Source organism: Tauraco erythrolophus, chromosome Z, assembly GCF_009769465.1.
Source record: "Tauraco erythrolophus isolate bTauEry1 chromosome Z, bTauEry1.pri, whole genome shotgun sequence".
Classification (NCBI taxonomy): domain Eukaryota; kingdom Metazoa; phylum Chordata; class Aves; order Musophagiformes; family Musophagidae; genus Tauraco; species Tauraco erythrolophus.
The window spans coordinates 15,061,287-15,078,682 of record NC_141496.1 but is presented as its reverse complement, the minus strand read 5'-3'; the positions used below and the strand labels follow the sequence as shown (position 1 = coordinate 15,078,682).

Genomic DNA, 17,396 nt, shown 5'->3' with positions numbered 1-17,396 from the left:
AAGACACCAAAATATATACAGTAGCCTTATCAACTGCCTTTGCTTAGTACTCCCAGGAATTCCCTGATTAACAGTCCTGCTGTATTTGTACAATGGCAATTTTATTCCTTTTTTCATTTAGTCTTTGTAAATAATAAATCCAGAGTGTTTATTAGAGCCAGTTTGAGGGACCAGCTTATGTTTCTGTGTAAATAATGCTTAACACTTAAGGCCATCTTTTCTGTACTTTTTTTGAATAAACAAATTTTCAGTTATGCCAAGTTACCACGAATGGTGAAAACCAAGCACCCAAACCAAATCCCTTCCAGCCTATGCCATTCTTCCCTTCCAGCCTATGCCATTCTGGGATTCTATGTTGAGAGGCGTCCCTGCCCATGACAGGGAGGTTGGATTAGATGATCTCTAAGGTCCCTTCCAGCCTATGCCATTCTATGATTCTATGATTCTACGAATTTGTAACTGTCAAGCTGATTTCCATTTATGATCTTCTGTTCATGTCAATAGAAAATACAGATATGTCAAATATCAAGCAAGAAAATGTATTTCTTTAACATACAGAGTTGAACAAGAATTCAAAACATGAACATAGCTGCTGCTAAAAGAAAGGACATGGAAGAACAACCGCATAATATGAGTAACAGTAACACTTTGTTATCCTCCAGATTCTCCTGTTATCCTTCTGATCTTGCCCCTTTTCCTGCTTTTAACTGCTTCCCTTTTCAGTATTGTACAGTTCACTGGATCTGTTATTTTCCTCTTTTTGTTAAAAAATGCCTTGCAAAATCTATCATCAAAATGGATTTCTGTGGTATGGATTTAAAAAAGTTACACACCCCATGGTTCCATCCTGTTGATTAAAAGTAAAAACACTGTCAGTACAACTTCAAGTCTGATAGGATGTCACAATAAATGGAATAATTCAGCTCTTAGTAAAATTTCTCTGGAATAATTTCCATTTGTTCCTTCCCTATTACCCATAGTTTCTTCCCTATTCCCTGTCTGCTTTTGTTGTATCAATGGCTAATACAAAACTCTTCAGTCAGTAGCCTAGTTGTTTTCTAATAGACATTGTAGAGACCATAACATATTCTATGAACAACATTGGAGATGTTAGTATGGGAGGAAGAAATCTCTTAACTCCTTACTATTTTTTTTTTTTTTATCACTTGCATTTCCTTATTGCTCCAGAGCTCCATGTTGAACATGAACCCATGTTTGGGTCCAGTTCTGTTTAACATCTTTATCAATGACCTGGATGAGGGAATTGAATGTACCCTCAGTAAATTTGCGGACGACACCAAGCTGGGAGGCTGTGTCGATCTGCTCGAGGGTAGGGAGGCCCTTCAGAGGGATTTGAACAGACTGGATCGTTGGGCTGAGGCCAATGGCATGAGCTTTAATAAGGCCAAGTGCAGAGTCCTTCACTTGGGGTATAAAAACCCCAAGCATCGCTATAGGCTCGGGGAAGGGTGGCTGGAGAGCTGCCTGGCGGAGAAGGACCTGGGGGTGTTGGTTGACTACCGGCTTGATATGAGCCAGCAGCGTGCCCAGGTGGCCAAAAAGGCCAATGGGATACTGGCGTGTATCAAGAATAGTGTGACCAGCAGGAGCAGGGAAGTGATCCTGCCCCTGTACTGGGCACTGGTGAGGCCGCACCTGGAATATTGTGTCCAGTTTTGGGCCCTTCGCTTTAAGAGAGATATTGAGCTCCTGGAGCGAGTCCAAAGAAGGGCGACTAAACTGGTCAAGGGGCTGGAAAATAAAACTTATGAGGAGCGGCTGAGGGAGTTGGGGCTGTTTAGCCTGGAGAAGAGGAGGCTGAGGGGAGACCTGATTACGGCCTATAAATACTTGAGAAAAGATGGTGGGGAGGTAGGGGAAGGACTCTTTACATTAGTGATGGGTGATAGAACAAGAGGAAATGGGTATAAGCTTAGTCAGGGGAGATTCAGGTTGGATGTTAGGAAGTATTTCTTCTCTGAAAGGGTTGTCAGCCACTGGAATAGGCTGCCCAGGGAGGTGGTTGAGTCCCCATCCCTGGATGTGTTTAAGAATAGGGTGGATGATCTACTTGAGGATATGGTTTAATTGGGATTAGGGATGGTTGGACTCGATGATCTCTAAGGTCTTTTCCAACCTAGAAATCTATGAATCTATCTATGAATCTATGAACTGAGTTGTAGTATGCTGAAAAACAGAAATAATACAAAATATTCTAAATCCCAAAGACTCATAGAATCATAGAAGCATTTAGGTTGGAAAAGACCTACAAGATCATCAAGTCCAACCGTAAACCTAACACTGCCTAGTACACCATTAAACTATGTCCTGAAGCACCACATCTACATATCTTTTAAATACCTCCAGGGATGGTGATTCCACCACTTCCCTGGGAAGACTGTTTCAATGCTTGACAACCCTTTCAGTGATGAAATTTTACCTCCTATCCAGTCTAAACCTTCCCTTGTGCAACTTGAAGCCATTTCCTTTTGTCCTGTTGCTTATTACTTGGGAGAAGAGACTGACACCCACCTCGCTCCAACCTCATTTCATGTAGTTGTACAGAGTGATAAGGTTTCCCCTCAGCCTTCTTTTTTCCAGATTAAACAACTCCAGTTCCCTCGGCCACTCCTCAGAAGACCTAAGCTCTAGACCCTTCACCAGCTTCAGTGCTCTTCTTTGGACACACTCCAGTACCTCAATGTCTTTCTTGTAGTGAGGGGATTACTGAGTTGTAATCTGAAACTGAAATATAAAATCTGAAGGGAATGCACAGTACAGGGAAGGAATTGGGAGGATGGACAGAAGATATACACAACTAATGAGACTGCATGGATTTTTTTATGCAGTTAGTGGTTCCAGAACACCTATTTTTTTTAACAAGGCATGAAAAAATAAAAAAAGTCAATATCCCTCAGCTACTGATCTATAAGTCAGTGCTACAGTACAAATTATCACAATGCCTGCATTTATATCTTACTTTTTCAGCATCCCAAAACTTACTTATTAGTCCTTACTTATTAACATCCAGAAGATCTAATTTCTTTGTTTACCTCTCTTTAATAGTGGATTTCTTTGCATAGTTTTTCAAATGAACTTTATCTTGATTCACCTAAAAAGATAACTATTTTAGAAAAATATTTTTCTTTGTTATCATAAAATCCCTGGAAACTTTTAGATGCCTGGATATTTCAAGAATTTGTGAGAGAAATTTAAGCCACATGAAATGAAAGTTTCAGCTATTCATAAACTACTGAACATGCCATCTTCAGCTACACCTTCATCGTGTCCAACTCAAAAGCATTCCAGTGCGGATGACAACTCATTCTAGCTTTACAATAGCTAGGTTTATAATAAGGATCTAACAATGCTAAACGTTTACTCAGCATACAAATCACTGGCACCTTGCTTAGATTTGGTACTGTAGTCACCATAGTGACTACATTGCATGCCTACTGAAAAGCAGAAAGGACAGTCAGGCCCTGACACTAGTTCACTTGATGCTTAAATGTCGTTTTAGTCCCCTTTGATGCTCACCATGTTTTGACAGTTTTTGAGATGACCACACTTTCTGTTGTGACATATCTTTTGATAGCATGATTGCCATATTCTATTGGCATTCAAGGAATTTTCTTGTAAAATCTCTTGAGAAACATAAACATCCTAAATGTCTCAAGCAGTTCCTATCCTGCACTCCACCCAGGATAGACTTGAAATCTGCTTTGTAAGAAGTGCTATTACATAAATAAATTTAGCTTTAATTTCTAGAGAGAATTTGAGAATCTCACCTTCCTTTTCACAAGTTGTATGAAGAGTGCAGTGAATGTATGTTTCTCTGTACTGTTTTATGATCACTCAGACATACTACATTTGAGCACCAGTTTGCAAGTCTACTGATTTGAAAATGTAGAGCAAATAAGAAGGTAGTAAGTCTACATTTAGCACATTTTGTATCTTTACTGTGTATATATGCACAGCTGCTGTCTTCAGAATACACAATTGTGATTCACAGAGTAGCCAAGTTTACTTTTGTTACTCTGTGCAGCGTAAAGCGGTTCCATGACCAGTGCTGTTTCATTTCAGTTAACACCAGTGTATGGTGAGAAATTAAGATCATGATAATAAATTAACATAATTTCATTTTACAAGTAACTGCTAAACTAACATACAGTTCATATTTTGCAGTCTGACTTCTATTACTGGCTACTTAATAGCAGAATTAATGTTCTTTGTATTTCTATACTTTTTGTTCTTTTTGAAAAGGGTCGTCTCCTTTGAATTTTTAAGTGTCACTCTGGATCTTATGGTGTCTGTTTATGTATTTTTCCCCAAATTATAACTATTTCTTAACTTCAAAATGAATTAAGGTTTCACTCAGTAATTTTTTTCAGAACACTACTTAGGAAGGTTTTGTCATCAGTGAGAAAGCAATTGTGCAAGGCAGATTCTTTAGGAGAGCATTGGGACAGAGGCAGCCTCTGAGTTTGTCATAAATAGAATTAGTTTCTCCTTAGCTGTCCCCAAACAGTCTTGATTTTGTTATAAATATCTTAGTCTTTTTTCGGGTATCACATTTCTCTCTATATATTTTAAGGTATTCGCTCCCCTAGTACTCACTTCCCACAGCTGTTTCTGCTATAGTGATGGATCTTTGCTTAGTTATGCACATTTTACCAAGGCTGCCTTAGGCACTGTCACCATGTTCATTGTCAGTGTGTAATGGGGTCAAATACCCTTCTCTGGGTATGTCAGCCTCAGTCTTCAGTGGATACAGAGGATATGCCAGTAGCAGAAAAGATGTCGCTTCAACACATAAAAGACTGTCTTTTTTTGTGGGCGTTATCCAGGATTCTGGCTACCTGTGAGTTACAGACTTGTACTTCTTAGGAATCATTTTTAACTATGGTTCAGACCAGGAGTGTGTTGAGATAGGAGTATCTGCTTTTCAATATCTTTTCAGATATTCTAAGAGGTATATGTTTTGGGATTACTTTTTTTTTTTCTATATTATGAAGGATCATCCGCAGGCTTTATTTAACCCTGCTTTTCTCAGGGACACAGGGACATTGGCAATGCCTTCATTTCTCCTGTCTTCTTCCTGTACTTTTAACTATTTTTTTTATAAATATGTTGGAAAGTTTTGGAATCTTATATATGTGGTGCATGCTGTTGTAGAACAGATGCTGTATGGGTCTGCCTACATTTCACATCTATTGTGAGATTGCCTGCAATTTCAGAAGACTAGGTTCAATGATGCAGCCAGTCCTGTACTTCCTTCAGTTAACAGGTAGCCAGAAAACACATCTGGATCCAACTCCATCCCTCTTGAATGTCCCAGTGGATAACTGCAGCATATAACTTTGGCAGTGTAAAGAGGATCTTGGCTGATGTTTTAGAGCTATAATGGCCTCATAACTATGCAGAAGTTGCTTTTTATAGTACTTGCTCCACAACCTCCCTCTACTTCACTGAGCCTCTCTGTTAATACAGTATTTCTCTGTGAACAGCTTCTCAGGATCTCTGCTCAGCAGCTCTATTTCTTGATCTTTTCTTCAGTACAAGCTCAGAATCCACAGGAGATTCTTTGACGTTTAGGAGTTCTGCCAGAGTAAAATCTGTACTCCAGTGGCATTTTTGAAAAATGGGAGGTAAGCAGAAGAGAATCAAGTCAGTATGCTAAAGGAAGGGTATCTGAAAGGATGGCATTCTGAGCACAGGATGATGGAGCTAAGTAGCGTGGGAGAGAGGGCACTGCCTGAGGTTTTGCCAGTAATTTGGCTAGCACTTCAAAGTCTATAAGACTTCCTGCAGATTTTCCATGAGCCACCATGACCCCTAGCCTACCTTAAATTGCTCCTGGTCATCATGACACTCTGAATTTAACAGTGGGCAGCTTCCCGAGTTCACCTCCTATAATTATTCTTAGCTATTGGCTCTTGCCAAGATCCACTGCAGAAAACTAATTTAATATTTCTAGATGTACCAGAAGAATCTGAAAAATTGCATCGTAATTCACTTACTGACCATGCTTTTCTCGAAGTTTCTCAAAGGTCTTGAAAGCAGTTTAAATTTCACTAAAAATAGCACCAACAATGATAATGATGACATGCTATACAGATCCTACCTATGCAGAATGTGAAGTTAGAAGGATCTTTCATGAGGTTTTTGGGAAATGGAGAATAGTGCTAAGTAATACTTGACATGAATTATAACTTCTTGTATCTTTATCATTAGATTTTTAAAGATCAATTGGTTTTGTGTTGTAGCAGCTAATGAATTCGGTTTAAAATTCAGTTCAGGATCAGAGTAACAGCAGAAGTTAGGGTAAATGGCCGTATTTCTTCTTATCATGTGAATGCCAGAAAATCTCTACTCTGTCTGCAAAATATGTTTGCAACACAAACAAATGCATGTTGCAGCTACCCGCTTCATAACGAAGTGCATGTCTCCACAGACATAAACTGAAGTGCCTACTATAAACTACACTCCTGAAACTAGGCTAAGACATAGGCCTCTATCCACTTAACCTCCACCAGCATCAACTCTACTCAGTAAAGGAATTGGAAATGCTTTATTAAATAGGCTTTTTCATGTCAGTCCCTTGACAAAAGAGGCCTGAAAGAAATGTTTCCGAAGAAATTTTGCTCTCCTTAAACTTAAATTTTTAGTTTTCCTAAATTTAGTCTGTATGAAAATTGCTGGACTGACAGCCCTAAAAACTAATATCATCTGCCTATTTGGATTACAGAAAACATTAAGCATCATTTCTTGTAAATGATTCAACCCTGGACTGAGTATAGTTTGGCTTCCACCTACACTCATATCCAAGCATCTCTGATGACACAGCCAGTGGTGCTAATTGGTGGATTAATTTTGCAATGTGGATTACTGTCTGCTAGGAAAGGGATCAAGCCCACCATCTGATTTTCCATAGATCTCCACACAACTGATTTAGTCCTTGCCAAACTAGACAGATGGAGTTCCAGCACTGAGTGTTTTCCAAACTTTTTAGCCAACAGTTCCCTACTTCTGAATATTTCCACAAAAGCAAAAACCTCTCCAAAAAAACAAATCTTACCTTTTTATGAGCTACCAAGTGTGAACTTACTGTTCTAATCCTGCATGTACTGTAAAATTACACCACAAATAACAAATGTGAGAAAACTGTCGAGTATTCTGTCATAGTGGTGAGAAAACTTTTTTCCACATATTAGATCAGACATGTCTATAGGTTCATGAGCAGAATTGGAGCAGCCAGCTCATCCTAGACTGCACGTTTTCAGTAGTTCTCCAATCTGCGTTCCAGCCTTACTGGCACTGTGCCATTGCTGTAGGTGGTAGAGGAGCTGTGGGCAGACATTTGTCACTAATCATCTAAAGCTAATTGGAATATGCAATAACAGTAAAATCACTTGTCCAGCCTACATTTTTGTTCCCACATTGCCAGATTAATGGAATTCACATGGGAGCTAGACGACAGTGAAAAAATTGCAAAAGCGGATTGGTCTTGTACAGTTCAGACAGGTGACAATCTCCGAATTGCATTCCTTTGAGGTTGGACAGTGTTTCAAAACCTGCTTAAATTGTTCTGCCTTTCCTGACCATTGTAGATAAAATGCCTAAATTTTTCACCTCTGATATTAATTGGCTTTTTGCATTGAACAAATTCTTGTTGAGGAATTAAAAGCATGTGTGATCAAATACTGTTGATAAATATGAGAGACTGACATTTCTGTTATAGCAACGAAGTACTTTATTTTACCAATATGCCAGTTAATATAATTGTTTCCCAGAAAATGACCATCGAACTTGAAATTAATTTAAAATAACCCTGCAGATGTGGTATCAAGCAACAATAATGGTAAAGTCCTTAAATTTTAATTCCTAAAAAAGTTGTAGAAACATAGTAAGCGCATTTATACGAAACAACATTATCAAAGACATTAGGGCCTATGTAGGGGTAGCATATATACCCTTATTTTAGATGCTAACATTTGGGTTTCCATGAGCGGATTCATAGTTTTATATTTTACACTAATTAGAAAATAAAAATGAAAGCAATACAGTGAAACCATAATATTCTTGCACACAAAATAAAGAATGGTATTTCATGAAAGGTATGGTATCATTCAGAAAATCTGAAGCTAAAGGAAAATTACCAAAAGTGATCACATAATCATACAAAAGAAAATGTCTCTTAAAAATGTTTGTTTTTCTCAGAAGATTCTCTTTCTAACGTAAATTCAAAACGTGTAGCAATATTTTAAATTTACATTTTCATGCATTCCAAATCTGAATGCTGTTTGATGTTCTGGATTCCTCTCCATACACTCTAAAAAGGCATTTAAACAGGTGCTATCTTGCAGACCTTTCAATAAGTAGCACTGCCATTGTTGCCTCAATTGCACCTGAAAGATGCATGTGTAAGATTGTGAGTGACTAAGAGAACATAAGCTTGTACTTAGGTTTGATTGCGTTGCATTTATCAAGGCAAAAATGAAATGATTGAGGCTCTAATATATACCTTTGCTTAGAAATGTCACTTCATTTCATTCATTGAGGGCTTCTGTTTGTCATTGCAAGGTGTTATTTCTTGATAGATTAGGTAAATAAAAGTTGCGTCCTGAGTGTTTTACTGCAGCTGGCTTTGGTAGAAAAAGATTTCATTGAAAACATGCAATTCAGTTCTTGTAGCTGATTCTTTAAGAGAAGAATCCATAAAACAATTTTTTTTTTTCAGCAAAATTCTCTTTAGGAATACTAAAATAATTAAAAAAGCTCTTCCCTAAACTTCAACATGCAGCTGTCAAAGCCAAAACTCTCCAAGCCAGAACATTCTTATCAGTGCAGAAGAATTTGGGATCTCATTTGTAATGCAAATAGCGCAAGCAAATCGTCATTGTCAAATGCACTGGAGAAAAGAACTATTCCTATTGAGCAAATTACTCACCAAGAATCACAGCAACGATGGTGAAGAGCACAAAGGCATTCCTCAATAAATAACTTTTAACATCATCCTTTGTTATGCTCTGCACTTTTTTTTTTGCCAAAAGTGTACGTTTCCGGACTCCTTGTTGAATGCGTTCCATCCTACTTCCAGTTTTTGGATCTTCTCCGTTACCTTTAGTCATCTATCTTGCAGAAAGTTTTCTTTTACAACTAACTTCTGTCAATATCCCTTCAGAAAAGTGGAAGACTCTTTTCCGTGGGAGGTACTGGAAAAACCTGCAAGAGAAGAAATATCAAATATTGAAAGAAGATTTTAGAGGAATCGTTAGGCATATGTTTTATTGGAAGCAAATATTCTTCATGTTTCAGTAAAACTTACTTTTTTGTAGTATCTAAGTTGTTGATTGCATTTTTTGATAAATAACCTCAATGACTGCTAAAGAATTCTTTGAAAGAAGGATTATATGGACGGAGCAGATATGTACCTTGTGTCTTCAGAAATTAATCTGAATTGCTGTCATGCTGTAAAACCCAGGAGTAACTTTTTTTTTTTTCAGCTGCTAGAGATACGCTAATGTGAAATTAGTACAATCCGTAGAAGCGTAATGTGCTATAATGTTCAAAACTGTCAGGCTCGCTTTTCACCTGTTTAGCAGGCCCATATTATCTGAAAAATATTCTAGCTCACCTTTCACATTAACCACTGAAGAGAAATATTTTGTTTAAACTGGTACGTTTAAAAATTTCTGCATTTCAGATGTTTTTAAACAGTTGAATGCATTGGCTGAATTCCTCCTTTTCACATGGCAAAACGCAGCAGGAATAGTTTATTTATCCCTCAACCACTATTTAGAAGATATGCCTTTGACAGTTTAATGTTGATAACATTCATCTTTGAAGTGTATAAACTATTCAGAGCACATCTGTAAAACATCAGAAGTTATATCCCACTTAGCTTGTTGCTTCAGATTGTAATACAAGTTCACATTGCAAAGTAATGCTTAGCTTGGCCTGACAGCAATTATGGGGATGCAATTTCATTTTAAGAAATCACAGACTGAATCAACCTTAAAATGTTTTAACATTGAAAATCCTTCATTAGGACATTGTTATTTTTTTAAAAATGATTTTGTGTTTTTTTTTTTTTTTTTTAGTGGCTATTTGGTATGAATCAATTTAATGATGGAGCCTGCACAAAGATGTTTTTCCAGACCGAGAATCCCATTTTCTGAAGTCTTAGTTAATACGCTGGCATGTTTTTCTGAAGAAAATAGAAATTAATAAATGGTTAGAGTTAGTTGCTTCTGCTGAAATCTCTCTCACTTTATACACAGTGCAACTGTAACAATTTACTTTTAATAAATCTAGTGCCTAAATACCTTTTTTTAGGAAGCACTTAGAATATGAATACATAGGGTTTTTGAACAGCACGTTTTACAGGAAATACCGTGTTGTAACAAATGTATTTTGTTGGGAGTTTATCGCTGCTTTTACCATGTGTTTCAAGATTGGCACTTTAGTGCAATATCCTCTCTGAAATTTAACAGAATAGGACAAATCTATATGCTTTGCTTCTTTAGAGAGTGGAAACACTCTGACTCTGAGCTAGATATTTAAATGAGTAAGTATTCTCACTTGGACACGACTACTGTGCGCAGCAGGATTTTTTTTTTTCAGAACAATTAATTTCAGTGTTTTGTAAAAAACACTAGATTTACTCACAGTGGCTTTTCTTTCCAAGATGATTAATGCAACTAATCACCCCTTTAGAATTTACGTTAGGAAAGAACATGGGTACAGCCAACAGGATCGTTACATTCAGCAACATGCCAAGGCAGAGAGCGAAAAATTAAGACTTTGTACTCAAAACCCGCAAAACGAAACAATCGGCTCACCTTTTCAGATCTTCAGTACTCTAAGGGTGGTGGCGGACAAGGTAGGGGTTTCCCAGCAAACACAACGGAGCTGCAGAGCCGAGCGAGCGGGAGACAGGGAAAACTGACAATCTGCATGTGCTCTGGCATACAGCAGCTTACTATCACTGTAACTTAAGGAAAGGGGAGGAGACTGTCAGCCCAGCTCTGAAAAAAATAAAAACACACCAGAAGGGAGAGGAAAGCTGAGCTTCTAGAATATTGATTAGTCTTGGCACAGTGAAAGCAGGGTCACTTTCTTTGTTTTTTCCTTTTAGACCACTTTCACGCTTTGTCAGTTCAGCTTCGTTAGAAATGCAAAATCAGAACCCAGGAAGAATTGAAGGATCACACACACACACACACACACACACACACACACAGCGGAGGGGAGGATGGACTGCTTCTTCATTAGATATTCCAGACTGGGAATCTGAAAAGCCTAAACATAATTATATAACACTATTCCTGTGCGTTTTTAAATAAATGGTAAAATATGTGAGCATGATAGTTTGTTCTAAAAAGAGATATGGTGTGGGGCTCTCACATATTTTCTAATTCTTAAAGACAGTTTTTCATGATCTACTCTTGCCAGGATGGGGAAACCAGACATAGCTTTCACAAGCAACCGGAGCATTATGAAGAACAGAGAAAAACATAATAATCTGAAATTCTTTGTATGTTTCTTGTAGATATTCAAAACACATGATGAGACTTGCCGCTTGTTCAGCAATTTAAACTCACTGGTACTAAGCCCCATTCAGCCTGTTTCAATAGCATAGAATGAATGACGAAGTGAAAAGCATAAAACATCTACTTTTGAGAAATAAGTGGCCTTCAGTTTTTTCAGTGTTGAAAATGTATTTGCAGAGGAGAGTCAGCGGAATTCCCAAAGACCTTCTTTCACTTTTTAGAGGAACACTTTCCTTTTAAATGTTGCTAAAGTCAGTTTAAAATATTCAATAATTATATTTCAATGCATCATTCATGAGATTTTGAAGTGTGCTTTCTTATAAGATGAACAAATGCCGTAAATGGGTATTTACATAAATTTATGCTAAACATACAATTTAAGCAGTTTGTTCATAGATGATGTGGCTTTCGATGTCATTTTAAGTGTACAGAAATAATCTTATATACTAGACGTGCAAAAAATAGGCACAAAATAAAATCAAGAGCTGTGTTACTTCCAGGCAGTCACAGTAATGGTTTTGCTGAAGTGTCCTCTGGTTTAAATGTGCTTCAAATAATGATGTATAATGTAGAAAAAAAGTAATCTTACAGTGTAATGCAAACTTGCTCATGATTAATACAGGTTTGAGATTGAACTGTGTACCATGGAATCTTGATCTTAGGAATGTAACTTAAGGAAGAAAGTAAGCATCTAAACTGAGTCATTAACTGGCTTAAAAAAAATCAAGAAAAAATGTTAACAGCTTGTGTTACAAAGATAAAAACACATGCTGCATTTTCTTATACCTGGCAGCTTAACTGTCTGTCTTATTCTTATGTTTTGTGGTGCAGTTTTAAAATATTTTCATCATTTTGCCTGGAGATGGGAACTGACCTCTTACCTGACCTTTGGCGTTTAGTGATCTGCTTGTTTGATCTTTCTTTTTGGAGTATGGCATGCTTTCTGTGAAACCTCCCAGATAAGGACTTCGTTCTGCCCTCTGTTCATATGAATAGCAATGTTCCAGTTGCCTTAATGGGACAGGGGTCAGACCCTAAATGAGGTGATCCAAAAGTATGTTTTCATTTAATGCTTACATTAATGTCTGAGTCTATGAGAAATCAGGATAATCCTGTGAGAAAATCAGCTATTCATTGTGAAAAAAAAACAAAATAGAAAATATGCAGTTGCACTGCTTAGCTTAACTTCAGCAGTGATACTTTTATTAGCTCTCAGTGAGCAACAGACATCATTACACAGTGCTTAGAAACAACTAATATTAAGAGCTTTTAGGCAGCAAGTTCTTGTTCAAAAATTTCTTTCTGTCTTTTTTCCTCTCTTTTGCATTCCTGTAATCTATTTCTTTTATTGATGTTAACTTTGATGGTGAAATAAGGAAACAATACAGTATAAAGAGTATTATGCTTTGTATTTCAGCAAACGTCTTTTAGATATACTTTGATAGCAATAAATAAGTCACAGTTCATAGTACAGTGTTACCCTGCAATACATGAAATTGCAATGGAATTTCCTTTTGCATACACAATGGATTTAACAGATTTAATATACAGTATTTCATACTAGGACTAGGACAAATTTAAAATGTTACTGGTTAAGTGCTTTGATCTGTAATTTTCAGTAGTATTATTAGTTTCTAGGAAGAGCAACTTCAAACATAAAAGTTACTAGAAACATTGTAGACTTTAGATTGGATCAACCAACAATAAGAATATACAAAAGCATCAGAATGTTCTGTAGAGTAACACAGAGCAGCAGCCATTGACTTTACCATGAATTTCACACTGAGAAAATAATTTCTACATGCTTCAGGGTTTTTTTTTGTTTGTTTGTTTGGTTTTTTTGTTTGTTTGTTTGTTTTTTTGAATTGACAAGGAACAACCTAAGGCCTTGATGAGTCTGTGTTATCATATTAGCTCAGCACTCTAATTTATGCTTTGAGTTTCAGTTTCAGCCCTTCTTTGACAGTGCACTAGGTGACTTGCCAAGCAGGGAAATGCAAATATAGGGTAGGGACTGGATTTAACTTGAACTTCATCCTCACAGGCAGCGTGGGTTCAGTCAGCTGAAATCACATGTCCTGGTAAATTCAAGCCCCTTTTGGTTGTGGCTGACAAAATCAGTCAGTAAATGTACTTTACATGTCGGTAAAGTATCTGAGTGCTTTTGTAAAATAAGTAAAGGTATTAGAGTGGAAGCCGCTTTTCAGACATAAAGTATTGTTATTTTCAGCTAAAGTATTGTTATTTTCAGCTGACCAGAGCTATCAAACAAAAACCCAGGGAAGTCAGTTGCAGAAAATGCAAGAAGTGGAAATGAAGCAACAAATTGTACAACCATTTCATTTCCCAGATAGTAATAAAGCTTGTATGAGAGTGCATGAATCTCAACTGAAATAAGGTTTTTAACATTCTAAGTAACCTAGTCTTCACATTAACAAATTAGTACTATAAATTAATACTGGCTGAATCTTTGAAGTTTCTCAGTTTTAGGTAGAAGCTAACTGATGTGTTGTTGAAACCACAATGGCAAAATTGGAAAAAATATGTTGATTCATGGTAAATTGTATGTCAGTATGTCCCCAGTCTTAATTAAGTTGGACAAAATAAGAATATATATGACTCTCTTGGAAACTCCAATACAGCTTAGAACTGTTAATTACCATTATACCTTATTCTACCAATAAAGAAACTGAGTCTCTAAAAGGTCAAATATAATCCATGCAAGTTAGCAAATTGTTGACAGAGCTAAGACACAGCCTTAGGCTCCTGAATATTTCCACAGGACCATGGCATGGTATTTTTTCCTGAGATACTTGATTGGCCCTTGCTTTTTTGAGCATGCTAAAATGCATATAAGAAATTGAGGTTTGGTGTTTGTTTCCTTTTAAATCTGTTTATCACCATGGGATTTGACAAATACCTCAGTTTGGGCCAGTCAAATGTGAAAAATATACTTTATTTTTTATTAAGATCTGATGCAATGAAAGTTAACAGATGGCTTTATTGAAGAGAGTGGGAAGAGACAGTGTGCCATAATTTATAGACTTGCATGTGCTGTACACATATCAAAAAAGACATAGGCTATGTTCTGTTAGCAAATATGAAGAGCTGCAGGAAAAGATCTGGAGATCCATGGTTGGTATTGAGGACCTGACATTTGCAGTGTAGGCAATGCAGGAGTGTTACTTTGGACTAATTCTGACCTTGTTTTGTTGCCCAAACACCCACTAGTGCTCGGACTGTATCATTTGGTTTTGTTTCTCCTAAAGGAATCCAGTTCACATCTCCTAAGACCACTCCATTATATGAATCAAAGCATGCTGCTCTTCATCACTTTCAGTAGGAAACTTCCTCTATTGGTTATGCTGAACTTGAGTTTATCTTTGATACATTGCAAATCATTGGTCAAGATCACTTGTCAATAAAAATTATGTTGCAAAATGTTCTGTTGATGGTAAAGATGAAATGATTCCTACAAAATGCTACTATTCTGTCAGAAGAACATATCAAAAGCAAAGTGTTTTGCCTGAGATTAGACAGAATCATTAGCAGTAATGACCAATCTAATCAGGCCTCAGATTTTCAGTGATCTGTTTCTACATTTCTGTTTAGTGTCCTATTACAGTCTTAACTTTGCTCACTCAAACTAGCCAACAAATCTTCTTAGTAATTTTTTTTTCTTATATTTTGAGGTCTCGTGCCATAAGAATAATTGTGCTTATATGCTTTCGAGCTCTGTCAGTTGTCAGTCAGAAGTTGTACAACAAAAACATGGCATTCCTTTTCTGCTCTGTGAAAATTCCCAGCAGAGAAACATGAACCTCTAGTATCTTCATTCAGCATCCTGGGCTGCCTGGGCCTTAACACATACTGTATGTCTGACTGCAGCTGAATAGACAACCTTGTTTCCTTTCAACACAGGGAGTCAGATCACCCACTCACTCTTGGGAGAAGGGGGAAGGGAAATGAAGTTATACCAGCAGAGGACGTGGCTCGTGAACTTTTCCCCTGACTGTCTTATCCAGAATGTGAATGTCTGTATGTACAATGGAGCAATTCTCACCAAAGAACAGGCAAGGTTGTCTAGGACGGATGGGAGATAGGATGGGATTGTGCTATTGTAAGAATCTAATGGGATCGTATTGATAGCCGATAGCGTTTCAGATCCAAACTGCTGTATAGTAAGCCTTCACTGGCTTTCCCACAGCTAGTGGCAACCACTTAAACGGGCACTGAGGGACAGACGGGTTCATTTGAATAGTTAATACAGCATTGTGGCTGGTTACAAAAGAGCATGGCATTGGAGTCGGAAACTCGCTACACCCGTTCTTAGGTCCCTCTCTGTCTCCTCTTCCTTATTTCTTATTTTTTAAACCTGTTCTCTGATCAGCTGTAAACTTCAGTATCTTGTGAATCCACTGAGATACTGAGTCCTCTGGGGAAGCTCTGGCTGGAAGTACCCGCTGTCATGTGTATGTTAAATCGTGACCTCCAAGCCCTGCTGGTCATGGTAGCAACAGAGTAACAATCCCACATAGGTCCTATTTTGGGATAACAGCACCATTGGTGGGTGTCCCACTGGCTGAACTGTTTCCTGTCTCTATTCCCTACCAGACTGATTGTTGAAAAAGCTCGTTTCTTGCATCCTGTGATGCTCTTTATACTGGATGTTCCTTACACAGGGTACAGGTTTATCACTAGTACATGTGCTAGCCTGTACAACCGACATGATCTCAGATTCCTTTTTCCTTTTTCATCGCTTTATTTTCTTGACATTATCTCCTTAAACAAAGCAAGGGCAGATAGGTGAGATGCAAGACTAAAGATGTGCATTTCTGAATCAGAATCTGGTATTGTCTGTGTGAAACACATTTCATATGCAACATTGTTTTTCATTTGATATCTTCGTCCATAGTTATCTTTACATTTTTTAAAATAATTTTTGTATTTTTATAAACAATGGCTTATCAGCTCTGTAACACATTCTAGTGTGTTTTTTGCATAGCAAGTAAGATAAATACAAAGAAAACCACTCATTTGTATGAAGTTCATTTAAGGAAACTCATTTATTTGGAGCAGTAAACTAACGTGACTTTTTAAATACACATTTACTACTATGGAATCATAATTACTGCAATCAAGGCATAAAAATCTTTTGTAAAAATAATTACAATTTAAAAGCACACAGCTCAAAGTTGCTGTTATAATAATGACTATAATAGCAACTACTTAGCATTTGGACATTTTTTTGGCAAGAGGGCTTTGCATTGTTTATTGTGAGAAAGAAACAGGCTCTGAGAAAACATGCAAATTTTCAGCAAGGGAAAAAGCAGCATCAATTTTGGAAAACAGAATGCCAGAAAGTCTTCTTTGCTTCTATCTTTCCAGTCCAGAGAGACTGAGATGATTTAAAGCCATTAGGTTCTTCTGGATAATCTTTGTTTAATATACCATGGAAGGTCTCAAAATATCTCTGTTTCATAGTATCCCTGGCATCCAGACACTCAGGCTGTGTGGTGGTCAGCATTTATTTTCTTGCTGTGTTTTTCATTCTGAAATTCCATTCTCTGTTGGGATTCAGGGCCCACAGAACTCATTGGTAATCTGTGATTTACTTCAAAGAAAATAGGAACATTCCATTAGTATTTATTACTCACTGTTCTTCTTGAAATATGAGCAAATGCCTGTCATCAGATCTATAGAAATATTAAGCGTTAGATAGCACGGTGAACAAGTATGTTCAAAGGAAAGATGACATATCACTGGTGTGATATATTAGCTCAATTTGTTCTGTTCAGAAGGACTAGGTTCTTTACTCTGTTTCAGAGGATATGAATATTA

The 17,396-nt window shown here is 37.2% G+C and overlaps 1 protein-coding gene across 5 annotated transcripts in view; it reads right to left on the bottom strand.

Moving 5' to 3' along the window:
* The window catches only part of SLC1A3 (solute carrier family 1 member 3), a 76,888-nt gene extending 59,799 nt beyond the window's left edge, over positions 1–17,089 (bottom strand). For 4 of the 5 annotated variants that reach the window (XM_086630026.1, XM_086630027.1, XM_086630029.1 and 1 more), the window contains exon 1: positions 8,951–9,131. In XM_086630026.1, coding sequence (XP_086486152.1) covers positions 8,951–9,131 — 181 coding nt within the window. Of the gene's footprint in view, positions 1–8,950; positions 9,132–17,075 lie in introns of those variants that run through there. The other variant, XM_086630030.1, reaches the window with a different exon arrangement.
* Between the last annotated feature and the right edge of the window lie 307 nt (positions 17,090–17,396).